Source organism: Drosophila mojavensis, unplaced genomic scaffold (assembly GCF_018153725.1).
Source record: "Drosophila mojavensis isolate 15081-1352.22 unplaced genomic scaffold, ASM1815372v1 contig_36, whole genome shotgun sequence".
Taxonomy (NCBI): domain Eukaryota; kingdom Metazoa; phylum Arthropoda; class Insecta; order Diptera; family Drosophilidae; genus Drosophila; species Drosophila mojavensis.
Window position 1 is genome coordinate 2,729,727 of NW_025318858.1, and position 19,494 is coordinate 2,749,220.

Sequence of the window (19,494 nt, forward strand, 5' to 3'; positions counted from 1 at the left end):
AAAAAAAAAACAATTTTAGTGTTTGTACAAGAAATGTTTCTATCAAAAAAAAAAAAAAAAAAAAAAACAAAAAGAAAAGTAAATTAAAATGAACATACACAACATACTCTAAGCATAACAACAAACAAACAACGTTATATAAGCAATAGTTTAAAACACTTTTAAACAAAAAGAAAAAAAGAAAAACAAAAAAATATATATATATTGCATACTGATATATTTCTAGTTTAATGTTTTGATTGTTCTCTTCTTTTTAAATTTAAATTAATTTATTGAATTTTAATAAATAAAATATACTATAATATATATTAATATTTAAATGTGTGTTTTTATATGGACTTATTTGTTTGGACTTATATTTTTGTGGATCCTGATTTCTTTACTACATTAAAGCATAAATAACTAGGTATATGAATTTGGGTATAATATGTCACAAAAGGAAATAAAACATAGTAAAGAAGTTGGCAGCAATCCAAATCGATGTACGTTTCAGTTTATCGATAAACCTCTAATTTATGATAAAAATCGATAATTTGACACGATTTTTAATGAAATCTTTAATATTAATGGTAAGTGCGCTGATGATAATGAAAATTATGGCAATTAGAAATTGGTATGTATAATAATGATGCAAATGCTGAAATGCAAAGTGCATTTAGACAGACACTAAGAGCTTTTGACGTTATAATCATCATCATTATAATTTTCAATGCAACCGAGAAGAATTGTTTCTAGAATTGCTCAGCTAACCGCAATAACTCTCAGTATGACAAGTCAAAGAACCAGAAATCCCCAAAAACCGACTTGACTCATGGGCAATACCCGATGGAATGGAAAGTTGCGTTGATAATTATATGATTGAGATATATCAGTCATTTATATAGGCCTATGTGTGGGATTTATTTCAGGGGCTTGTCTGCCAAAAAAAACGTAATCAGCTGAGCTATGTGGGCTGGCTAATTGAAATTGTTTGAGCTGTTAATTTGCTTGAGGTATTCAGGGAAGGCCTAGGTCTGCATTGGGCTGTACGTAATATTTTTGATGGTCTGTCTGACTAATTCAAGTTCACTGGAATTCCAAAGACGAAGCGCACAGGCAGCTTCAATCACAGCTCCAGCATTAGTCGGCTTCAATCGTGGATGTTGTCTCGTTTGGCTTTCAGTTTCGTTGCGAGCTTCGTGGCTGTCGGTTGTGTTTCTGGTTGTGCGATAAACTTAAAGGTGTGTGTTTGTGTGTGTGCGTGCATACATTACTGCATTAGTCCAAACAGCTAAACTAGTTAAATAACACTTGGCTTACTTTCGGCATCGGCAACAAAAAATCGAAAAATAGCCAACTAAACAAAAGACTTAAGACACAAACTTGGCTGGCGAATGTGCGACAAAAGGGGCTTGCATAACTATGACACGCCCCCCTGCTTAAGCCTTTACTTTCAATTGTCGCTGGTGCATGAACTAACAGCTAAAATTAGATAATGAACTAAATAATTAATTACCAACTAAACCAGGCCAAAAATGCAGCTAAAACTTAATTATTTCTATAAACTAAGAAATATTACTTAAGTCTTTAAAAGACTTCGCTTGAGTGCAGAAATTTGCTCAAAAACTTGAAATTTTCTAAGACTCTAAACGAGTATCTCAAGTGTTCCGCAGCCAAAAGTCCCAAAAAGCGAACAGGCCATAAAACAAATCTCGCGAAAAAAAAAAAACAATGAAAAAATTCTTGTAATAAATTATAGAAAAAAAAAACAAGACAGCTCAACCGAACGCGCAGCTCATGAGAAACAGAAATAAATATTTCATTGCCCACAAGTACAGTCATATAGCTATATAGCGACCATGACTCGAGCGCTGGGCAGACAGACGACGCGGCGCTCATCACATCAACTATTGAGTGATTTTTTTTGTATTTGTTTACGTCTATATTGGCCCTGAGGTCCGATTGACCCAAATTATGACACGAATTTAAGTTATCTAAGCTATATATCATTTGAGCGCATGAGAAGAGCTATAATACATTAGTTTTACCTGTGCGATCTATGTAGAACGATCACTTAAGCCTTTTAAACTGTCTAAACGCGGAGTCGCCTCAATATTTCTTTCTTGAGGATATTAAAAATCATCAAATTCTAATTAAAATGTCATTTCTCGACTCTAAATGCTGCAGAGAGGACTAAAAAAACTATAACTAAGCATGGAGTAGGTTCAAAATATAAGTACTTTGGCACTTGAGCTCTGATCTGCCGAAATTATTTCACATACACGAGTTTGTTAAGTTTTTACTTAACTCATGTGAGGCAACAAGTGTTCCGTAAATAATTGTTGAGTTCAGATCTGGTTGGATCAGATTTTTAAGAGATTTGAACTTGAAACTCAACAGCAGAACTAATTATTTAGAAAGTAGCTTGTTTCCATCAGACAATTTGATAATCTAAGACATGACATTTTAAAAAATCTGTTAAATCAGATGATTTTGAATATACTAAAAATATAAAGATCTATCTTTATTGTATACGTGGCAAATATAAAACTAATAATAAATACCAAACTTGAATGCTATATTGATTTGATGTGTTTATATATGTATATGTTGATTTAAGTGTTTGATTGCTATATACGTACAGATGCATAGAAATAAGATTTCAATTAAAATCTTCGACAGTCTGTAATATGTATTGGGTTCCAGTCAAAGACCGGGCCATTAACACAGCTTGATTTTACTCGCTTGCTAAGAGCAGTTGATTTTATAATGATTCATAAACTAGTTACATGCATAAATATACAAATGCGAGGGGTGTTCAAAAAGTTAACGATCTCAACTTAAATATTCATATGTTGGAACAAACAATGTTGCAAAAATAGCGAATAATTAAATCAAAAGGATTTGTCAAATTTGAGAACAAAAATTCTTCTTTGTTAATACCTTTAAAATAATAAGTGAATAAATGAAATGAATAAAATAAAATAATAAAAGTAATAAAAAATTTTTATTTTAATTTTTTTTCATATTCATTTTTTTCTAATTTATTAATTAAAACTTAATTATGTCTTTCAATTACTTCACTTTCACGCTTATATCTACCATACAGGGTATGTCCAGAGACAACCTATCAAACATGTTCCAATATGCCAAACTTAACTTGTGTCTAAGAGTCTCTGAAAATTGTTGGCCAAGCCAGAAAGACAACTTTCAAATTAACTTTTCGCATAGTGGAGGCGCGGCTTTAGCAACGAATTCGAGTTCGAATTTGAACTCGACATCGAGCTCAATTTCAGTCTTTTTCGTTCTCTGTGGGGCTCCACTTAACTCGAGTCTTTGTCAAGAGCAATTCATCTCGAGCTCGTTGGCTTTATTTATGGCTATGCGAAGGTCGGAAGTCTTTACATTGATTTGAATTAAAACATTTTAAAAATATTTTTTGCAGCTTTCAATATGAACGCCGCCTGCATTGCAGTGGGCGTACTCTTGTGCGCGGGCGTGGCTGTGGCTAAAGATAATCTACGTGTGGCCTACGAGTGGCGGGAAATGGATTTCCAATACGATTCCCCCGATCAGAGGTGGTCGGCTATAGAGCGCGGGGCCTTCAAGCCGGCTAATGTAATTCCCTTCGGATTGGAGGTCTATCGCCAGCGATTGTTCGTAACACTGCCCAGATGGCGAAACGGTGTGCCCGCCTCATTGGCCTACCTTGATCTTAATGGTAAGTACTGCCAGAGGAAAGACTTTGCTCCCCTCCACTACACCGACTTCTACTTACATCAAATTGCGGTTTTCCTTATGCGAGAGAATTGTTCTGCACTGAAATCCCAGCTAAAGCATTGTCTTTACGCGTGGGAGCTGGTCGACTAGTTGGCTAAATTTGCATAGTTGATTTGTTAGAGATGGGAATTGGTGATAGTAGAACTATCTAAATAATGTAAATGTTGTTGTTGCTTGCTATGAGAGCTAGAGATACGATTTAGAAGTAAACTTAATAAATCGTGATTGTATGTTTTATACTTCAAAGCAAAGAAAACTATAACAACAGATATTATTAGTTATACAGATGATGATAATCGTGACTTGAATATTATTATGTATATATTCGTACTTCAATTCTCCCTATGCAAGTCTCAAACCCTCTCTATAGCTAGACACACTAAATTTGGAGTAAATTCGAGCTAGAGAAACAAACTAATATATCTAATCTCATTGAGCTTATAGCAAATCGTAACAATTCCATATCTTTTAAAGTCTCAGTGATAGCAAATTCTAGTTTTACTGCTCAATTATTGCTTACCTCCCTTATAGATGGTCTGCTCTGACTTCGTTTTATATGAAAATTTCATTAATGAACACACGCTGGAGAGTTTTTAGCCATGAACTTGGCCTAGTTCAGTTTATTGTATCATTTCCATATCAAAATGGTATTCGTGTCACGATATCGTATCTATGCAATACTCGTTCTAGACAATTTAGTTTTCTTGCACTCGCATTTGTTGCCATTAATTGCCTGTTGAGAGTTCTGGGATATTCGCGCCGCTTACGTAATTAAAATGCTGTAAAACCACAACAAACAACAGCAGAAGCGATAGCAACAGAAAAAACACAAATAAGAAAAGCAGAAACAAAAACAAATAAACAACAACAGTATAATAAATTGAGTAAATAAACAAATACGAACGAATATAGAAGACTACATAGATCGAAGCTGTATATATGAAATATACATATATATGAATATATGTATGTGTGCATGACACATACATTGATAGGAAACATTTATTCTCTTGGAGCAACGTAAATTTGAAGAGTATGTGTATCTATCTACATATATCTATATCTACGTATATATATATATTTATATTCTATAGATCAGACCGAATTGAAAAGGTAAATTCACATACCTCGATTCCGAATGTGAGAAAATATTTATTTGAATTTCAGAAATTTATAATGCGTAGCATTCGGCATCTTAGAGCAGATAAAGCATATATACTCTCAATCAGTCTATGGCTAATTATATATTAGACAACTGTGAAAAATGGAGCTCTAATATGGAGACCCTTAGCTAATCTCTACTCAGCTATATATGCATATGCAAATGTACATACATCTATCTCTACCTAATTAGATATATTCGTGTATCTCTCTATATATACCCACCTATCTTCATACATACTTTTTTTTCGAAATATTTCTCTATATTTGAAAATTTATAGTCCTCTTCGCCTTAAAATCTGTAAGGTCTATTCTAGAGTTTCTATGGAAATGGTGGACCGGAAGCAAAGTTTGTTTATTGTAAATAAAATTTGTTGAGCAGGAAATTCTATGTTCTCTTCACTGCTTGAAAACTACATTTCTTATTTAATGAAAAATAAACGCATAATTCCTAATAACAAAATATCATATGAATTAGTTTTTTATAACCCATTCCTCAATCAATCTCGAGGTTTCTTCTCTTTGCATTTGACAAAAACTAAACGAACTCTTAGAGACCTCTCGAATCGAGCTTCGCTCTTCAATTTTGGCTTCCAGAATACCTCATTTAGTCTATCTTTAATTAAATTGAAGTTTCTGTTTGGCCTAAGCTGAAGTGCATATACACCTTATATAAACCGTTATTTGCATATAGGGTATTTCAAGTTGTACAACAAATACGTTCCATATATAGAACTTGTATATAAACGCAGCGCAGCTGACAAACTTGTCCTATGAATCAGCATCTCAGACATTGAACCACACGGATCGCAATTAGCATTAATGCAAAATTAGTCAAAGCGATTTGTAGCGCATTCAACTTGGCTGTAACGACTTATAAGTCCCAATTTGAAGAGCCAATGAATTTGAGAGCGGCTGCATACCTTTTCCATTTATAATAATTGAAATTAATATATATACATACATACATAATATTGTATTATTAGGTGAATACACCAATCTCTCCTTCCTTGGATAATCTCAAATCTACATACTTACTAAATATTATACCCTTTATTTCTCTGGATATCACATGCAGTTTAATATACCATTTCTTTCCCCACGCATATCTTTACTTCCTTATCTCCTAATGAGCAAACCAGTTTTTCCCCCATTGAATGTATAACTGATGTACCCTATTTTTTTAAATATATTATAAAATTAATACCTAAAATTCCAATTCACCTTCCCTTTTTGTCCTTTCCTTTCAGATACCTCTAGTAAAATGCCTGCTCTGCGACCTTTTCCCAGTTGGGTGTCTAATAGCTTGAGCGATGCGGATCCGGAGCTCGTCTCCCCTTTTAGAATCAAGGCGGATCGTTGTGGGCGCCTTTGGGTGTTGGACTCTCGCATCGCGGGCGTGCTGGAGCAGACGAAGCTGTATGGTCCGGCGCAACTGTTGATCTACGATCTGCACAACGATGATCTGCTGCGTCGTCACATCCTGCCCATGAGTCAGACGAAGCAGAACTCCTTCTTTGCCAATTTGGCTATTGAGGATGCGGACTGTGATAATACCTATGCGTATGCTGCGGACCTGGGCAGTCCTGGTCTGGTGGTTTATTCGTGGCGGGACCAGGAGTCGTGGCGAGTGCAGCACCATTTCTTCCATCCCGATCCGCTGGCGGGCAACTTTAGCATCAATGACATCGAGTTTCAATGGGACGATGGGCTTTATGGACTAGCTCTGTCCAAGCCACAGAGTGATGGCTACTCCACTCTGTACTTCCATCCACTTAGCTCCACCATGGAGTTCTCGGTGAAGACCTCTGTGCTAAGGAACAAAACGTTGGCCACCTCTGGTGCTATTTACAGGGACTTCAAGATCCTGGGCAATCGTGGCGTAGACGCGCAGGCAGGAGCTCAGTTCCTGGATGCAGAGACCGGTGTTCTGTTCTACACGCTGCCCAATCAGAACTCTCTGGGCTGCTGGCAAACTTCGAAGGGCTACAACGTACAGGACCGTGTCTATAGCAACAACAATAGTTTTGTCTTTCCCAGTGATGTCAAGGTCGATGATGAGCGACGCCTCTGGGTGCTGGTCAATCAAATGCAGAACTTCATCTACGATGAGCTCTATCCAGGCAGCATCAATTTCCGCATTTACATGGCGAATGTAAACGATGCCCTGGAGCATACAGCCTGCGAGGCGACCAAATCCCTACCAGATCTAGTTGGCAAGCTGGGCGAGGTGCTGAGGACGAATATCAAGCTAAAGACAGCAACGGATGAGGGCTCCAAATCCGCTGCAGCTGCTCTGACACTGAGTCTAGGCGCCTTGCTGTTAACCCTCTCCTCGCTGCTCTAATGTGGATAGGATTTTGTATATACACCACAGAAAATAATCCCATTTAAATGTAGCCCCCTAGTTTGTAGTTTTTGTGCATAAATATAAGAGATTTATTTAGACAAAACTTGACCAACGGCTCAGTATTTGCCCAGTTGCGCTTTTTCTACAGTGTACACATCATTGATATCCAGTGTCTCGACACTCGTTTGGGACTCCCCATCCTCTGGGCTCTTGGAGATATTTTTCTCCTCATTTTTCAGTTGTAGTCGCCGTATGCAATCGCCACAGAAGAACAAAGTTAACTGGAACGAAAATAAGGTTTGGATTGGAATATTTAAATATTCTTACTCATACTTACATGCTCCAATATGCCAATGATGCCTAGAACTGAGAGGCCGAGCAGAAAGCCCAAAGAGCCGCCGACATCCGCTATAAACTGGGTTGTATCATAGCTGGGACGCTCCTCTATCATCTGCTGAAACATAGCGAAGAGTCGGAAAAGTATTTAAAAACTATAGTGAATTAATACTATGTATAAACTATATATGAATCTGCAATATATGCCGAACTCTAAGTTCGTAAAGCTCCCAGCTTATATCAAACAAGCCGACAGACAAAATCGAAATTTCTATCGATAATATGAAAAGGTCATTGCAACAATAAATCATATTTGAGTTCGGTGTACGAACTATTGTTTATCATGCAGTGGGTCTAATTAGAAATTTATATGCATATTCTAATTGATATTTGAATTAGATAACCGAAGTAACTGCATTTCTTATTGATTATAAACAATACTAAAACAATTACCGATATAAGCTTGGTTGTGTAGTAAATGTAGAGAAGGGTCCGTGGCTCGGGCTGGTAAAAGGGTTTCCTACTCTGTATATAGGTTGTAAAGATGCGCGACTCGCAGGGTGACATGCAGTTACACTCGTAGTCATCGTCGCTTTCGTATACCCTGATTAGAATATGGACAGAATAACAGTATGAAATGGAATCGATGGATAGAATGGGCCTTACTCTTTGTAGTTCTTGATCAGATTACGCATGGAGTCGGAATCGTTGCAGGGCTCAAGGTTCATATCATGCATCCATGGTCCCGAACAGTCCGACTCGTCCGATAAGTCCTGCCAGATGCATATCTCGCCACACTGAAATGATCGTCGTGGGTATATACTTCACCTGTATTTAGAGGGTATCTCACTATATCATACCTTTATATCACTGTAGCCCTCTTTTCTTGAACAGGTCTCCTTGTGTGTTTCCACGTTCGAAAAATATTGACTTTGCAGCTTGATCTCGATCTGCTCATTGATGCCCGCAAAGACATATTCGACGCGCCCCGAGCCCTTCATGTTGATCTCTATAGCGAGTGACAACTGTATTAACTTATATGTAGTTAATTCAAATACAATTCCTACCCGTAAAATTTTCACGCTTATCATGCAGAAAGATATGCCAGCCCGCACCAGATGCCAAGTCCACATCGCTCACCGATGTAAATATATTGTGCTCTAGCATTAGGGAATAGCCGACCGACTTGGATACCCGCTTCATGTCCATGAGTGGACGCACCGTATAACAGCGACCCATATAGAAGTGTACGCTGCTATCGATGGCGACATCTGTAGAGGTAACAGTTTGGTATGTCTATGTATGGATGATATTTGTCTATCATACTTACTGGACCTCTCCCCGTTGAGCCCATACGAATAGAATGTCTCCTCCTGGCTGAATGTGGCATTGTTAAAGAAATCCTCAAACGATAGTTCGCCAAAGGGATAATCCATCCAACAGGTGGCGAATTTTGGATGTGGACAGTAGCCGCGCGATAGATCCTGAGTGTGAGCAAACGTATATTAAGCTCAATTAGGCAGTGATTTACTTTCTTTATGCCTTGAACTCATGCAACGGAAAATCTGGGTATTATATTTTTTTACTACTACTTTTCAGTTTATTTTCATTTAAGACTCATTATATATATATACACATGTATTTAATTATAGTTGTAGTTGAATCTAGTTTTGTCAATATATATAAATAATAAATAGTATAAAAGGATATGATATGTCAGCTTTACGACCTTTAAAACATCCATTAAAAATGAAAATAGTTTCAGCTGCCTGCCCGTATGTAAAAAGTAGATACCTAGAATTTACGATGTAAGTGAAAGTGACGCATAAACAGATACAGACAATATCAGATTTCCAAGAATATATTTGTGATAAAAACACAAATTTTTATGTTAGACGTAGGCTCGTAATAATCGTAAATAATATTAGTAACGTGCATAGTATGTCTCGAACCGAAATGGTCATTATTATTATTCTGTTATTATAATATTATTATTATATATAGGATATAAATAAAATTAGAGAATTTTCAAATTAATTTTGTGTGAGGTATATACTAGTGTACTTATCCTTATATATAGAGAAACTGCATATATACAGTAATAGGTTGAAAGTATTTCGAACTGTTACACTAAATGATAATTTTAATTTTTTTATTTTTGAAATTATTGAAATTAACCAAGAATAGCACTATTCATTGCACTGATAATGTCGCACTAATGTTTTCGAAAAATCCTTCGTTTTATTAAATGTCCTTCACAAAACTCACTGACAAGACTTCCTCTCTGTAGGGCGGTTCACGACATATCGTTAAGGCAGGCATTTCAATCGTCTGATTCACATTGTAATACGAATGCGTGGATATAGGCGGATCGGATAGTTTTGAGAAGCATTCGTATAGCTGCACTGTCACAATGATGCTGCAGATGAAGAGAACGAGATAGCGTATAAGCTTCGCAGGATCGCGCAGGAGCCAGGCGCGCAGCTCTAGCCAGTAGCCCATGATCGAACGCACGCAAAAGTGAAAAACAATTGAATGGCAATGTCTCGTCTAGAATGGTTGTAGACCCTGATATATCCGCAATATCTTTGTTAGGCCTGCTGCATAAGTTCTCACAGTTGGTCATGATAAGCTAATATTGATTTATACCATGTAGTAAAGTATATTACACTGAGGGAAAAGAGAGTCAAATAGGCATAAACATTATCCGTTTTTCTATTACTATAAAATATTTTTAGATCGTTGAAAAAATTTAATGAGAATTTTTTTTATATTATTTATTTTAATGAATTGTAAAAACTTCTCATTATCTCTATGAATAATTATATTGAAAGGGTCTGTTTTGAATTATTAATATTTTTTTTAAACACAATTTTAATTGCTTAATAATTATTTATTGGCATGTACTTAATTTTGTCATTTTACATTTTATGTTATTTTTCTTATTTATTATATCATATTTATATTATTAATTGCCCGTTTTCTCCAAGTGTATCGATAAGGTCGCCCGCCAGGTGCTGGGCTGGTTCTCTAGCCAAATATTCGTAGGCAAATGCAACTGTAACTATATAAATCGGCGTATCAAAAAAACATTTGTACAGCTCATTCGGATTATGGCCTTGTTTGCCAGATATGTTAGATAGATTTGTATTGTATTTAACCGAAGCGGTTATTGGGGCGTTAAATTGCCAAAACATATTCTTTATAATTGTTTATGATGGGTATACACGAGTATAACAAATTATATATATATATATATATATATATAGACTTGTATATATACATATATTTACTATGGAAAATATACAGTTAATGTGCTTGGAGTTTGAAATAAAGAATTAAGGTAGAACAGTTTAAATATTGTATATAAAATCATCTAAAATAATTCTTAAACATTTTTAAATAATTCTATTATGATTCTGTCTTTGATCCTAGACTATTTGCGAAGCTGATATCTATGTAGTGTGTATCAGAAACATCTATCATACATGTTTATCTCTTTATGAATATATGACAGATTGTAGAACATTTCTATATTTATGCTCGCTCATGAAATGAAAAGGGCATATTGGTTTTCTGCAATGTGAATCTTTCAGTCCGTCCGTCTAAAAATGAGGTATATATGCTCTATGGCACCTTTGGTAGTTAGAGCTCCAAAATTTATCACTCAAGTTACTGAAGACTCCATGTGAAGATTTACCAAAAATAAATTAACGAGTATTATGCAGTCAGCAACGCCCGACTGCAGCATTCTGTCTTGTTTGTTTTTTAAATATTTCGCTTAAATTCAATAATTTTGGCTGATCTAATTGATCTGATCTGTACGGATCCAGCTTACGTAAAGTAGCTGGTGTATATACTCATATGTATGGGTGTATCTATACATATATGCATTATATACAAATATGTGTATGTATATATTATGACACCTTTGCCTCAAAATGTTTTGACCTTAGCGCTCTGTGCGCTCTGATCGAATGCTTGAGATATCTGCATATGTATAAGGCATACATACATAAGTATATGTTTATACATATATAGGTATGTGGCACGTAGAGAGTATGTATTCAGATATACCTTGAGCTTTACAGCAATAACAATTGGGGGTGCAAATCACAAATGAAAGACAAGCTAAAACAATGTGTGCGTATCCAGTGGAAGAGCCAGAGCCAAAGCATTCCACAGTTGTGACGTTCAATCGGAGCAGGGGCGGGGCGAGGAGCCGTGAGGGGCGAAACATCAGTCGAATCGAGTGCGACCCACTGCTACACAAATACATATAGACACATACATATATACGTGTATGTATATCGACTATATACTACACTAATACATAGACGTCGGCCAAAAGGCACAAAAACTAATAAACAAAAAGAAACTTGCGACTAAAAATAGATAAATTGAAACATTTTGCGAGATAGATGAAAAAATAAAACAAGTGAAGAAGAGTCCAACACAGCGCTGCAGAAACGGGACGCGAGTGTGGACATGTGAGTGTGGATGTGACTGTGAGGCTCTGGCTGACTGCCGCAAGAGTTTTGCTTTACTAGCGACAGATACAGATACAGATACAGATGCAGATACAGATAAAGCTAAATGTATCTGTGAGATACTTTTCTTTAGACGTACCACACGGCGTATGCTTTGCTCAGGACACAGCCACAGATTCGCTTGGCCCAGCTATCTCGCTCTCCTCAACTATCTCTGTCTCTGTCCCTCACTATCTCTCTATCTCTGTCTAGCTAGTAAATTTTAGATATTCGTCTAGATATATGTGTATATATTTTGAAATAGCCACGAGATACGGCTGCACAGTCGAAATGAAAAAAAAAAAAATAAAAAAAAATGTTCATTTGTGTTGAAGTTCTACGCTTCTTCGCAACTGAATAGCTTTTGTTTTAAATTTAGACCAAAGCAGCGGCTATATTAAACGCATATGAATGTTTTTTAGATTTAGTAGATACACACACACACACACACACACATAGAGAGACGGAAAGAGAGAGAGAGAGAGAGACAGAGGTATACACATAGGGCTAGTTAGTATATAGTCAGAGTATATAAACTGTTGTTTATATTCAGTTTGCTTTTTGGGACAGCTCAGCACATGGCCTGACTATGGCAGGCATTAAGGATATGATTTGACCTGAATGTATATATACACTTGTATATACCTATCTAGTACATATATCTATCTATCTTTTACCTGCACATTAATTTTGGAGTGTGATATATGCTTTAAAAATACTTTTCGCTTGTCGTTAATAAATTTGAAAAATATCTACATATAGATATATGTATATATATAGATATATATGTATATGCATGTACCTCTGTACTGTACTGAGTCACTTGAGTTGGCTGTCTATAGCATTTCGCATATGATTAATCAATTGCGCACAGTGGCGTCGCCAATGGGGCGCTGCTTAGCCAGCGGAGGGTCGCAGCGGCTGCCACTGAATTAAAATATTTTCATTTATAATTTTCACTCATCATTAATAAAAAGTCTGGGCGGACTCTACAGATGCATATATGTGCATCTATGTCTATCTAAATTCTGCACTCGCATTGCTTGAACTGCAGTCAATTTAATTGGGTGACAAATGCTTACCAAAATAATTTTAATGCTCCACACATCAGTGACTAAGTCGAAATGATTCGATTTTATTGGCTAATTAAGAAACGATATTTGCACATATATGTATATGTATATACATATGTTTTGGTCAGATGTAAATATGCATATATATATATATATATATATATATATAAGTCTATATATTTTAATATGCGTGTGCGATTCTCAATTGAGCCAGGGCAATTAATCAATATATTACCACACACACAGTAGTAATATATTACAAAATGTCAATGGCAAAGCTTAAATGGTTTGTTATAAGAGGCATTTTGGCCTAACTCAAGCTAAAAATATTATAAATAATTTTTTTTTTTGTAAGGGTAATTTGAGGTTAGAGTTAACGTTAAAGTCAAGTCAAGGATAGGTAAAGTGAAGTTATGTTGGGTACAGTACAATTTTGTTAAAAAAATCAATCAAACCTATCTCTAGTTAATAAAAAATATTTTTGTAAATGTAAAATGAAAAAAAAAAAATAAATAAATAAAATAAAATTATAGGAAACTACTTAAAAAACGTCGTGGTCTGATTATTATCAAAAATCAAATAAATAAATAAAATGCAATTATTATTAATATATCTTAAATGTAAACCTAAAATAAGGAGATCAATTCAGATAACATTTACTATCAGAATAATAAAAGAATATTTTGAAGGGCAATTTTTTGTTAGATAATAAAAATAATGACAACTTTTATTTAAACATTTATCTCACACATATATCGATTTTGAATGCTAAAAAACATCCAGAACTAAAAAAAAAAAAAAAAAAAACAAATTACTTTTAATTTTACCTTAAATAAATATTAAGGTTAATTATTATAAGATTGTTACTAATTTTATCCGTTTGTATTTTATTGTTCTGTTGCTTAAAAAGATGTCAAGATGATGATGGAGTAGTTTTGTTTTTTTTCTATACATATTTTGAACATAATTGATGTAGTCATAAATCATATAGAGCTGGTTCAATGCCAAACTAGTGCAAAACGGGAAAACAGCTGATGGAAGCATTAGTGATTGACAGTTGCAAGTGGACTTTACTTTATTTAACGGCGAATGAACTTAACATAATTGTGAAGGAATCGTCTGTCGACTCACAGATATCTTATATCTGTCATATCTTGCAGATCTTACATAATGCTGTGTGCCGTAATTCAGGAAGTATTCATTCATTTGCAATTATTTACGAGCGTTTCAAATGGATTCGGCTACCTGGTAACGATCTGATCATGATGGGGCACCTAAGCAGGCAAACAAGGGAGAGAGTGGGCACGAGAGAGGTAGCGAGAGTGGGATACAAAGAGATTAGAGACAGTCACTGCACGACGACCGGCTACATCGGACCTGACGATAGATATTTTTATACCGACAATTTGGATATGTTCCAATGCATTTAGAGAAAGACAAGAGTTATCTATAGAATATATGTATGTATTTTGGTCACGGTTGCCGTTTTACAAAAATATTTTCTGCACCAATTGCTCAAGCAACAAAATTTTCTGCAGTTTTTGCCAGAAGGAAAGCAAATAGCCGGCGTTACTTATGGAACTCTATAACGTGGGCTCACAAATGAACCGGATCAAGTTTTTTTTGAAGATGAACTTAACTTAAGCTAGATTGGAAACTATTTTAAGACATTGGGTTCGTTAGAGGAGTTAGGAACTGGGATTCAAGTTGTTTAAGGAATTTATTATATATATTTTGTGAATTATATTTAAAAGGAATTTGGACTTGATTTTGGTTCCGTTTCAGTAAGTTTGCGATTTGGTATATAAAGTTTTAAGCATATTTAAATGTAAAATTAATTTAAAAAAAAAAAAAATATCCAAATACTTTATGAGTTTTTGTTCCTTAAGATTAAAAGTTCAACCATAACAAGTTCCTGAGAGAATTCCAAAATTCATATCCCTCATATCTTTTGACTGCAAAATCATAATTTTTACCCCATCAATTTGTATCGCCTTTAATTTCCAATCTATTTACGATCAAATATGATAGCCCATATATCATGAGCCCATTTTTAATTATTCTCAATTCCTCACAATATATCCTCTATTATTTGGTGAGCTTGTGGGATGTTTAGTTTTTTTTTGGCAGCCGTTGCAGTGGCGGGCATTTGATGGACATCGTTTGACGTTGCCTCTGAAATAGCCCATTGCTTGCAATAATTGTTGCTGCCTCGCATTTTGCCAGCCACGCCCTCTACTCGGCGCCCCTTTCATCTTGAAACATTTTGTGTTGCGCATGCCAAACATCTTGACACTAAAATGCAAAAATTTCTTTGCGTCAATGACTCAAAACCGAAAATTTTCTCTCATTTACACAATGAGAGCAACAAAAACAACAACAACAACAAAGAGCAACAATAAATAGCAACAACAACAGTGACAATTGGGGACAACCATTTATTCTGGGGGATCTGCTTTCCTATATGCAGCAGTAAACAACATCATCAATGCGAATACTGGGCGATCGCTCTGAATTATCTGAAGTAGCTAACAAAAGACGGTCTCATAATGCATGTCAACCAAATTATTAGTTATTAATATACTCTATATATAATATAAGTTAATAAATATATAACTTTAGAATGTGAAAAGGGATGATGCAAGCACATATATCAATAGGCTCACATAATATTAGAAAAAGCAATAGTATTAGTATTAATTGTTACATATACATATCTGATATTATAATTATATTCATATAGAAAATACTAAATATATTTAATTTTTATTTGTATTTATTGCGAGGGAGTTTAAAACACTTTATTCAATTTTACATATTGACATTCTAAATAGGGGATTGACTTTCACTTGGTGAAGAACGGAACTAGGTACTCAATCTCTACAGGAACACGCTCCTCCCTGCTTGGAGGTAGAACAGTATTATTGGCATTATTAGTATTATTAAAAGAATAAAAATAAAGAAACATTTATATTTTCAGGTCAATAAAGAGTATACAAAAATTGTTTGATTTTATAGCGAAACAACTAAAAATGCCATTGCTGATTTCTGGAACATTCGAATGGCACGAATCAAACATTCGCGACAAATCAGCGCATACCCTATAAAATCGTATCTATTATAGATATTTGGGTCTCAAGTAAAACGTGTATGTCAAAACACATAAAATTATCTTTCTGATTTCAAATCTGTGCAAAAAAAAATTTGTTATTTCAAATTGTGTTGATGTTGGCAATATGCGACGCAATTGTTGTTGGATCTCTCTATCTGCTACTCTTCCTCTTCTGCTTGGTTTTGTTTTTTGGTTAAATTGCGTAAAATTATTTCTGACAATGTCGCAGATTGTGTTTCAACAAAATACACAAAAACATTTTCTCAAAAAAAATATAAAATGAAATTCGAAAAGAGACTAACAAAATTATGATCATTTTATCTTATGTGCGAAAAGAAGCGAAGCACATTATATGTGAGGATATTGCTCATCTGGCTGAAAGCAAGCATAGAAAATGTTGAATATGAATATTTTGGTTTTTTCAGTTTATAAAGTTTCATGAAGATTCCATTCAACAAGCGTTGGCGGCGCAAAGATCCTATCCAACCTACCGCTCCACCCCGCCCACGTCTATGCTACGCATATGAAAGACTTTCAGGCACGTTGTGGCGAAAGCGAATCAAAATTTATAACTATAAATAAGCTAAAAAAAAATTTTTTTTAATTTTATTTTTCAGAAATTTTCACAAAATTTGTTTGTCTTGGCATTTGATTTTATATATGTATGTGTATATATTTTTCGTTTCTTTGTTAGTTTTAATATTCAAATCATTTATGAAAGGTATTTCTGAGTTTGTATTTTCTATATTATATTATTATTTTTGTGTTTGGTGGGTAATTTAGGAATCTGGGAATCGCGCAGAATGTGCGCTGCGTTGAAAGGATTCACATTCTTATGAAAAACGCCGAACAGGGCGGATGGGTTAGGATTGTACCTATGTTTAGCACAGCAGCGCAGTGTGAACTGCACGCTGAGCGTTTCGTTTAGCATTGAAAAAAATGCATTGCATTGCGCTGAAGGACGCCGACAACAATTTATTTGATTTGGCACTTCTCATCAGTATCTATGTATCTATTAGCATCTGTATCTCTAGCTGATGTATCTGTAACGCTGGCGTCTGCGGCCTTTCTCTATGCATGTGTGTATGTGTGCGTGCTTTTTGAAGTTCACAAGAATTTTCGCGATTGGTAGCAATGCGTTATTTGTAACAAATACTTTGTAGAATATCGAAGTAAAACTCGAACTTGTTCTTTGTTATCGAGCAGCTCCATTCTATAATTTTTCAAGACAGCTGATTTGCCTTTACTCTAATCAAATTAACTGCTGCTGGTTAACAATGAACGGTTCGGTAACGTCCCCCACTCCCTTCTGAGCCGGTGGCAGATCAAATTGGCATTGAGGTGGCCAGAAAAGAATCGCATCAAACAAATAGCGAAAAATGATCACCGAGCAACAAGAAAAACAAGTAAAACAAAAAACAACAAACAAAGCAACAAAAAATGATGTGTGAAATAAGTAAAAGCTTTACAAGACACAGAAAGCGAGAGACGGAGAGAGACCGTGCTCTCTTGAGCGACCATACTGAAGAGCGCAATGCAAACAAAAACAATTTACAAGGATTTTTACACATGCAAAATTTGTCATTGAAATATAGTCAATACACTCATACACGCACACAACGGCTTGCTCAATTACTATGTACGTGTGAGAGAGTGTGCTCACGCAATCGTTGCGAAGCTTTCGCTCACTCTCGCATGGATCCTGCTGCTGCTGTTGTTGCGATTGCATCATAGTTTGCTCACTCTCACACACACAGCCTCAGCGAGACAGCGATGAACACATACACATCGGCAGTGCCCACTTGCTTCGGTGGGCGCCGTGAAGAAGAAGAGCAACAACAACGAAAGCAACGGGACAGTCGCAAGACGCTGATAGACCGAAAAAGGGAGCAAGAAAATGCCGAGACGTAGCACAAACAGCAATAGCCAGCCACCTCACGCACACACACGCAAACACACACTTACCAATACAGAGACAGCCTGAGAGCTTTTTTCACGATTGTGCGGCACAGATTATGGGGTATCAAATTGCCACGTATAAAAGGCAAGTTTACCGGTTGCACGGTTCAGAACGGCTTTCGAGCGCGTAAGTGCAACACCTTTGATGTGCGATCTAATTTTTTGGATATTCTCAAGCGGCAGCAGACACAGCATAGCACAGCAAATCGCATCACAGTATAGTAAACTTCTGCGATTTCAGCTGAAAGTGTAAAAGAAACGGCAATAATTTGACCTTTTTGCCGAAAAAACTAAAAAAAGAAAAAAAGCTAAATTTCATATATAAATCGTGTGTGTGTGTGCGTTGACCTTTGTGGCTTATCCTGTTCAAAGGATCTTTGCCGAGAACAATAAACTCTTAACGGTAAAAAAGCAACATAAAAATAAATACCAATTGAAAAGTGACTCGGAATACGCTTTATCTCAACTCTGGATTTATTTTACAACCTATTCGAAACGCCCTTAACTGGATTATAACTAACTCACATTTTCGATAACGAAAAAAAAAGAACAGTAAACTACGTAACTCTGCTTCATATTACTTTAATTAAACCTTGAAGCCAAAAGACAACGTGTTCGAATTCGATTTCGAGTTCTGTTCACGCATAATCAGCGTCTTGTGTAATACCCAGTTTATACGAGAAAACTTCTCTTTCATATAACATAATCATGTCAATATCAATTGAAGGATAGTTGTTATTTCCATACAGTTAAAAAAAGTTTTCAAAGCCTTGAAAAAAAACAAAAATTATATATATTAAATTAATAATACCTACACATGCATAGTTTCCATTTCAAATTACTTTAAAAATAATTTGAAAATACTTTTAAAAATTTACAAAAGAATTCAAAAAGTATTTTGTCCAAATTTCATATACATATTTAATTGTTGATAATTGCAATCAATGCCTTATATAGAAAGAGATAGCACATCTGCGTTTCAATTACTTGCTCGAATTCGAAAATGCTGTAATAGTATTTCGAATTACTAGATTAGAACAAATCATATAGTATACCTGAATACCTGTGCGTACACAAAAAGAGCGCACAGTCGATATCATATATATATATAGATTTATGTATATATATACATGAGCGAAATATTTCGAAAATGTTTTAAAAATAACCATAGACATTAGAAAGAGAACGATATAGCGAACATATGTATTAGAAAAC

At 35.2% G+C, this 19,494-nt stretch overlaps 2 protein-coding genes across 3 annotated transcripts; one reads left to right on the top strand and one right to left on the bottom strand.

The window, feature by feature from the left end:
* Positions 1–1,116: 1,116 nt before the first annotated feature.
* On the top strand, positions 1,117–7,378 carry LOC6575812 (protein yellow). The gene is made up of 3 exons (XM_002001780.4): positions 1,117–1,220; positions 3,425–3,700; positions 6,171–7,378. Exons 2-3 carry the CDS (start codon positions 3,433–3,435, stop codon positions 7,265–7,267), a joined length of 1,365 nt encoding a protein of 454 aa, XP_002001816.1. The 5' UTR covers positions 1,117–1,220; positions 3,425–3,432; the 3' UTR covers positions 7,268–7,378.
* LOC6575813 (acid-sensing ion channel 4-A) lies at positions 7,291–18,396 on the bottom strand. Of its 2 annotated transcripts, none has more exons than XM_044008839.1 (8): positions 17,984–18,396; positions 8,937–9,090; positions 8,674–8,877; positions 8,467–8,615; positions 8,273–8,403; positions 8,060–8,210; positions 7,608–7,721; positions 7,291–7,551 (listed from the first exon to the last, which is right to left on the bottom strand). In XM_044008839.1, the coding sequence occupies exons 1-8, from the start codon at positions 18,050–18,052 to the stop codon at positions 7,387–7,389; spliced, it is 1,137 nt and encodes a 378-aa protein (XP_043864774.1). In that variant the 5' UTR covers positions 18,053–18,396; the 3' UTR covers positions 7,291–7,386. The 2 variants fall into 2 exon arrangements, with proteins under 2 accessions (XP_043864774.1, XP_002001817.1); XM_002001781.4 differs by lacking the exon at positions 17,984–18,396 and adding an exon at positions 9,875–10,260.
* Between the last annotated feature and the right edge of the window lie 1,098 nt (positions 18,397–19,494).

What these genes read in the sequence shown, in the direction of transcription:
- LOC6575813 (XM_002001781.4), bottom strand. Translation starts at nt 10,108, where the DNA reads ATGGGCTACTGGCTAGAGCTGCGCGCCTGGCTCCTGCGCGATCCTGCG. An exon ending in GCTCAACGGGGAGAGGTCCA is followed by an intron (nt 8,878 to 8,936) that starts GTAAGTATGATA and finishes TTACCTCTACAG; the next exon opens with ATGTCGCCATCGATAGCAGC. An exon ending in TCATTGGCATATTGGAGCAT is followed by an intron (nt 7,552 to 7,607) that starts GTAAGTATGAGT and finishes TTTTCGTTCCAG; the next exon opens with TTAACTTTGTTCTTCTGTGG.
- LOC6575812 (XM_002001780.4), top strand. Translation starts at nt 3,433, where the DNA reads ATGAACGCCGCCTGCATTGCAGTGGGCGTACTCTTGTGCGCGGGCGTG. An exon ending in GGCCTACCTTGATCTTAATG is followed by an intron (nt 3,701 to 6,170) that starts GTAAGTACTGCC and finishes CTTTCCTTTCAG; the next exon opens with ATACCTCTAGTAAAATGCCT.